Genomic DNA, 7,914 nt, shown 5'->3' with positions numbered 1-7,914 from the left:
GTACAGTACACATACGTTTATTTATTCAAAGTATTAAAAATATGGAAAACGTGATCTTATCATTTATAACTTTCAAATATCATTCTTACAGAAACAGAAACAGGGGAAAACAACTAAAGAAAAATATCAAACTTACCAATACAAGAATACGACTCTATATGGTGACAGATGAATTCGAAAACCTAGCTCTGGCTTCAACGACGTCGAAATTCAAATGTACCGAAACACAAAGAAACAAAGACTAAAACCAAAGATAGAAACTTTGAACGAATCAAACAAGTTTGTCACAGTCACATGTCACGTTCGTCAGTGAAATATACTAACAGGTACAAAGACATACACATACCAATATACAAACAAAACACCGCGCACGGGATCGCCGGTAACGAATATATATACGCACGCACGCAGGTAAAAGGTCGCAAGGGCCTTATACCTCAATAATAAATACCTTACATATTTATTAGATTGTATTAATAATTATAACACATGTACATGTATACATTTCACAAATATCAAACACTTTATATGTGAACTTTGTCACATATGCCAGCATGCCTAGTACAGTTTCAAGCTCGCTGTGGTTACTGGGTTCTTTCATGTTCACTATGGCTGTTCTGTAGGTTTCATTCCGTCACCTGTCAAAGTATGACCCACGTAGTTTACTTCAGACTTGCCTATAACACATTTTGACTTGTTCAGTTTCAGATTTATCTGACGAGCTTTCTCAAGAACCGCCTTCAGTCTTGCGTTATGTTCCTCCAATGTTCTTCCGTGAACCAGGATGTCATCAACTACGAATTCTGTTCCTTCTAAATCACCGAAATGATTTACTTCACTGGAACACTTTGTTCCCATTGGCATACGCAGGTATCTGTATCGTCCAAACGGAGTGTTGGATGTTGTTAGATACGAACTCTCCGTTGCCAGTTTTATGTGGTAGTACCCCACCATACTGTTGACCCACTTTGTTGGTTTGTTCACAGGTTTTATGATTCCACACTTCACTAAGTGATCTAACTCATTCTTCAGCTGACTACGGATGGGCGCTGGAACTGGTCTTGGTGCTACGGGTTTCACAGACTTGTCTACTTTCACCTCATACACTCCCGGAATGCACCCTATTTCATCTCCTACGACATCACTGTATTGATTTATTATTTGCTCGGTTGTTTCGCGCACTGTGTGCATGTGTTGATTCTGGCTATGAGCCCCAAATTTGTACAATCGTTTCGCCCTAACAGATTTATCCCATCTGTTTCGATGACTTGAAATTCTAAGTCTTTTCGCGTTTCTTTGTATTGACATGGTAGTGAAAGTTTGCCATATCCTCGCATCGAGTTTCCGCTGACCCCGTTAATTATCGTGTCACTTGGCTCGATTCGCGAAATATTCCGAAATGATTCTTCCTTGCTGCGGGACAATATATTGCACCTTGCCCCACTGTCAATCATAACAGACAACTGTTTCCCTTTTACATTGAGTTGAACTACCACGTCCTTGGTCACAGTCACATATCATGTGATTGTTTGTGTGGTGGCGCTGACCGACGTCTCGAGTTTTGCTCTGATCCTCTATTTCGACTTCTCCCTCTATTTTGAAAAGTTGATTGTTTATTTCTATCACTGTTCCAACACAGCCTTGATTTCTTGAAATGTCCCCTTACTCCACATGCCAGACATGGCTGATTATATGCAGGACAATTTCGATACCCATGATGTCACAAAATGGCTGCCTGCCTGCATAACCTTGTCGTTTGGGGTAATCAGAGTTTGATGTAACTCGGTTTGGTGAATAAACATTTGCTTTATCTATTTTATTGTCTTCTTTATTTTCTTGTAGTGATTTAAGATGAGCAGTTGTAAGCTCAACCTGCCTACAAACCTGTATGACTTTGTCTAGTGTCAAGTCTCTGGATGGAATATCCATGAGTTTCTCTGAGCATTTACTGTCATTAACGCCATTTCTTATCATAGCGCATATTAGACCCTTTTTGATCTCCGTACTCTCACCGTTCCGCTTTCCGTTTTAAATCGGCAATGAAATCCATGATTGTAAGCGTTCCACGTTTTGTGTTTAAAAACTCATGTCTCTTGATGTTCCGATAATAATGTACACCGAAATGTTGGTCAAATTTTGCAAAAACATGCTCCACATCGTGTTTGTCTTCGGCAGGGATCTCAGCAATACTATTGTCTGCATCCGCCTGTACGCCCGGTGCCCAAACAAATGAATCGTAAATGCGGATTGCTTCTCGACCCATGCTTGAAAGTAATACGCCGACTTTTCTTTTCCCAGGTTTGTCGTCAAGACCAATAGCTTGTAAATAAACCGAAAAATCACGCTTGTACATTTCCGACTCGGGAGCACATGAGTTTGTATCGGATGGATAAAATTCGGGTTACTGTGCTGTGTGCCATCGTTATGGTAAATGTTAATCAGCTTGTGAATATCACTTTAACCGAATTTTCTCAGAGCAGCTCCTATCTGGATGTCCGATGTGCTTGGATTTATTCTCATCTGACACAATGTAATATCTTCACAAACAACATGTCCGCTTCCCAACTTTATTCAACTTCCGGTTGAGTACATACTTAACAGATACGGAATCCGGGTAAAAATTTCCGGATTTACTATAATATATTTCACTGATGACCTTTAAGATGTGCGTATTTCACTTCTAGGACGAATTGTCAATTTGTCGATTTTTTTCGCACATCAGAACGTGACCCCTTATGGGATGTCGTTAGATGTTCATGTAACGTAGTGAGAATGACCACCTAGATTTTAATTAGATTGGTTCTCATCTAGACCACTTGTTCGTAATTCGGATTTTTAAGATTCAGTTGTTGAAAAAGCAAATTTAGATAATAATGATTACTTGTGAGATAAATACTAACGTACTGAATTTTCAACTCAATTCTTTCCAAAATTGAATCTTTGACCCCATCTGTATCATTCCAACTGTTCCTTTTGTCACAATTTTTTTCAAAATCGATTTGAAAGAGCTAATACCTGAAGCTACCTAAACCTACTATCGATTTCCCTGATACCATTATATCTGAAGCTACAAACAATTTCCCTCATCTCATTATTGCTGAAGCTACTAACGATTTTCCTCATCTCATTATGTCTGAATTGGTTTGGTTTATTTTGTTTAACGTCCTATTAACAGCTAAAGTCATTAATGGACGGCCTCCCGTGCGTGCGACATGCATGCGTGTGGTGAGTGCGTATGTGTGTTTTGGGAGGCTGCAGTATGTTCGTGTGAAGTCTCCTTGTGGTAGGTCGGAACTTTTGCCGATTTAAAGTGCTACCTCACAGAAGCATACTGCCGAAGACACCCAGCAGCACACCCCACCCGGTCACATTATGTCTGAAACAACTTACGGTTGACCTCGTTCCGTTACGGCTGAACAGACGATTTCCCTCATACCATTATGACTGAAAATTCTAACGATTACCCTCAACCTATTAAGGCTGAAATACTAAGGTTTTTCCTCATCCCATTTTGGCTTAAACTACAGACGATTTCCATCATCCCATTATGGCTGAAATCACTCACGATTTCTCTCGTCCCATTATGGCTGAAATTACCATCGATTTCCCTAATCCTATTTGAGATCTATCTTTTCTCTTCTTTCTTACCAACTTTCTTGTTCCTAATATCTCCCTTGACAATGCTTCAGATGCTCATATTCATACGATTTGTTTGATGACGTTGGCTGCCTCGCCGTATCTTTATTTTCTCGCCGATTAATCCCTTAGCTAATCGCAACCTGAACTTGTCTGAGCATACTCGTATTGATAGTCGTTGGCAGCGATTTATTTTCCCACTTCGAAACGAAGTGACATTTTCAAAAAACTTTTATTTAAAAAAAAAGGTTATTCTTCGGGCTTTGAGTGTTTTGTACAATGGTAATATTCCGATCAAAAAAGATTTTCATTTTGATAAATTGATCTCCGGCGAGTATTTGTCCAGTTGATTTTCTTACCGAAGATTGAAAGATTTGTTTGTTGTTTGTTTTACGGCCCATCGACAACTAGGGTCATTTAGGGCCAAAGAATATACTATCGTTTTTAATTTTTAACGTTAAAATCAGATAAAATTTGTCATTTTTAAAAGCATTCGTATTGTATATTTAGATCATTATGATAAAAAAGTTGGTTAAAAATGGTAAATTATATATATGTACGAATAGATTATGTGAACATTGTGATATAAATAGAACGTCAAAAGAGAGTAACGTAAAAGACATCAAAGTCTATAAAATAAATCGATTTCTTTCAAGTAGCTAAATATTGTTTTCGAATCCACGGAACTGAAAAGGGTTTTCATATCCGTGACTCGAAAGTATTGATCACGATTGTATTTGAAATCGGAGCATTCTATTAAAAAATGCTCCACTGTGAATTGAGCATCACATGCATAACACACCGGTGGATCCTCTCGTTTCAAAAGGAACGAATGAGTAGGATATGTGTGCCCGGTACGGAGCCGAGAGAGGACTATTTCCTCTCTACGATCCTTCCGACTTGGTGTTGATGTTTTAAGTTTTGGTTGTACTTTAAAAAGCGTGTTGCTTGTCTCGAGAGACCAGCGTTGCTGCCATTTACTCTGAATGGCAGAACTAATTACAGGTTTGAAATATGTATATGGTATATTAATATTTGTTTGTTGTAGATTTAGAGCATGTTTTGCTTGGCGGTCAGATTGAAAGATCAGGGTTAATTGTAAAGGATGACGTCACTTTCCAAAGGAATGAAGTATAGTTAGCAGTTTTCCGTTGTACATACAAGTTTGTAGATTCAACACTGTGTCCTTATCGTTGCCATGACAACCGATCCAAGCTGCGATTACGAATGCACCGACCAAGTGTAAGTTGAAGTGTTATGCGCAACATGCCGTTTTTTTTAATTAAAAACTGCAATCACAAAACATATTGATTGAGGTTGAGATTGTTTTACCATACCTGATCAATTGAAATATAAGAAAACTTACAAAAACACTAAAATACACAGAATGAAGCCTTCGTGTCAGGCAGTGGTGATACAACGCGGGATCTGTTAACAATGTGACGTCATCGAAATGTAAAAGTTGCAACAATGTATAACAAAGTATATTTGACATGAATGGGATGCAACATTAACCCACGTGCGTACCATTTCCACCAGAGGTGCGTTCGGTAGCGAGAACGTTCGCGGGCGTTTTGTTGGCGAACGTTTTGTGCTCAATGAACGCAGCGCTCGCGAAAAACAATTTCAATATGGCCGCCAATATGGAGGACATATTAAGAATATTGGTTTTGGACGAGCTGGCAGACGACACTGTTAACTTAGATTCATTTACAAATGCTTCATCAGCAATTATAAGATCTACCAATGCCGCTTTACAATTGGTAGGCCTACTTAAACATGAGCGCATGGACCCCACACGGATCCTCAATTACTTCGAAGAAGTAATCCGAGTTTATTCGCTGGGAGAGTTCAAGAGTCATTTTATAATGACTAAATCATCATTTGAGGTAGGCTAACATCATTCAAGGCACAGGGATTTGTAAGATAAATGATGATTATGAATAGAGTGTTAGGTTCAAGACATTCTCGTGGTACATTATTCAATTTCTAGCTTCACCTTTTGGGGGGAAAACGACATTATGGCGAAATATTATAATATATAAATTACGCATATCTATATCAGTGTAATTCATCGTTTTGCGATATTTTTTCACTACTTTAATTATATAAGCGCCTCTTACTTTAAATAACGTCATTTGACTGTTTCATTTATGGGTGATTCTCCAAATTCGGGACAATTTCTGTCCGAGGCAAAAAAAAAAAAAACACATGTAGACAGCATTTTTTTGTATGTGAATCAACCTAAGAAGAAGAAAGTATATATGTGATAAATGATAAAACAGTTAAATCATGTTCTGAAATATAAAAAAAATCATCGCTGTGTCATATGGTTACTATATTTTGATCGTAACGATAAAATGCCTACTAGCAGGGTACCATTCTATCTTCAGTGTTTTTTTTTTGTTTTTTTTTAATAAAAAAACCACTGACTAGATTTTAATTTTTGATATGTACCGAATGATTAATCAACAGATAAGGTTTCTCTCATAAGATAGCTTTATAAAAAAAAAAGTTTTTGAATTTATCCATAGATAGCATCAAATCCGTGTCCATGGTTTTCAATGTCTGTACAGTTAAAGATTCAGAAATTCGGATTTTTCCAGAACGGCACCCATTTTTGAAATGTCCCGCTTATACACTTTTTTAAAGGTTGTTTTAAAACAACATGACCGATTTTGAAGATACAAACTGGTGTCCCAGCCCAGATATATAAGAGATATACGTGCTTTGGGGAATCCTTACTATGTCTGTACCGTGCCTTCGGTATGTCTTTTTAAAAATCTCATATCGGATAAAAACTGTTGTGCAATGGATACATGCTTTTGAACAGAAAACCACTGATGTTCAAACTTTTCACCAAACACTTGGTCGAGGCTACCAAAGGGTCAAAATTGTAAAAAATGTCCACTCCGCAACAGTCTGTACCGTTACGTTTTACTAAGTACAGTCTGTACCGTTACGTTTTACTAAGTAACGGTCTGTACCGTTACGTTTTACCATGTAACGGTTCTGTACCGTAACGTTTTACTAAGTAGCAGTTCTGTACCGTTACTACCCTGCAGGTAGCGCGTAAGAATTGTACCTGCTGCCCCCATTGCATGATCGTAAGAGGCGACTAAATTTGGGATCTTATCTTTTCTATTCTTTCTGAACAACTTTCTTTTCCTAATGTCTCCCTTGACAATGCCTCACTTTTGGCCTTTAGTTGAGCGTTCGCCCCTGTGAGGAAGGCTTTGGGTTATGTCCCCTTGCAGAGACATACCAGAGTCTTTAAAAATGGTAGTTGCTACTCCTGCTTAGCGCTCAGCATATTTGGAGTGGGACGACTGGTTGGCCTGTTGTCAGTATAATGTGACCGGGTGGGGTGTGCTGCTGAGTGTCTTCGGCAGTATGCTTCAGGGAGGTAGCACTATAAATCGACAAAAGTTCCGGCCTATCACAAGGAGACTTAACGAGTGTTAATGAAATGTATAAATAAGCTATATTAAAAATGTAATTCAAAATCAATCCATTGTCAACCTCAATGTTATCTCCCTACAACACCTAGGTCTGGATAATGCACTTGGCCAAATTCAGCCATTTGTACCTTTGAAAACACGTGATCGTCCGTTATTCCCGATCCTTCGGAGGGTACATGCATTAGTGTCAATGTCGCGCATCCTGAAATACCGCATTCAATATGGTCTTCAGATATTGATAAAATATTCCTTCCTGAGGTTTGTTTGTTTGAGTTTTACGGCCAATCGACAACTAGGGTCATGTATGGCCAAACAATAATATCGTTTTGATTTTTTATGTTAAAAATCATTCGTATTGTATATTTAGATAATTATGATAAAAAATGGTTGGTTAAAAATGGTAATATATATATATATACGAATAAATTATGTGAACTTTGTGATATATATAGAACGTCAAATGGAGTAAGGTAAAAGATATCGATTTCTTTCAAGTAGCTTAATATTGTTTAAGAATCCACGGAACTGAAAAGGGTTTTCATATCCGGGACTCGAAAGTATTTATCACGAATATGCCTGAAATCGGAACATTCTATTAAAAATGCTCCACTGTGAATTGAGCATCACATGCATAACATATTGATTGATCTTCTCATTTTAAAAAGAATGAATGAGTAGGATATGTGTGCCCGGTACGGAGCTGAGAGAGGATTATTTCCCCTCTACGATCCTTCCGACCCGGAGTGGACGGTTTAAGTTACGGTTGTACTTTAAAACGTTTGTTGTTCGTATCGAGAGACCAGCTTTGCTGCCATTT

The 7,914-nt window shown here is 38.1% G+C and overlaps 1 protein-coding gene across 1 annotated transcript; it reads right to left on the bottom strand.

Annotated features, from left to right (window-relative positions):
• Window positions 1–606: 606 nt before the first annotated feature.
• LOC117338629 lies at window positions 607–1,308 on the bottom strand. The gene has a single exon (XM_033899986.1). The coding sequence runs from the start codon at window positions 1,306–1,308 to the stop codon at window positions 607–609; it is 702 nt and encodes a 233-aa protein (XP_033755877.1).
• Window positions 1,309–7,914: the final 6,606 nt, after the last annotated feature.

The sequence above is a fragment of the Pecten maximus genome, chromosome 11, assembly GCF_902652985.1.
Source record: "Pecten maximus chromosome 11, xPecMax1.1, whole genome shotgun sequence".
NCBI classification, from domain to species: Eukaryota; Metazoa; Mollusca; class Bivalvia; order Pectinida; family Pectinidae; genus Pecten; species Pecten maximus.
Note: the sequence above shows the minus strand (reverse complement) of the source record. Positions and strands in the feature narration are given on the sequence as shown.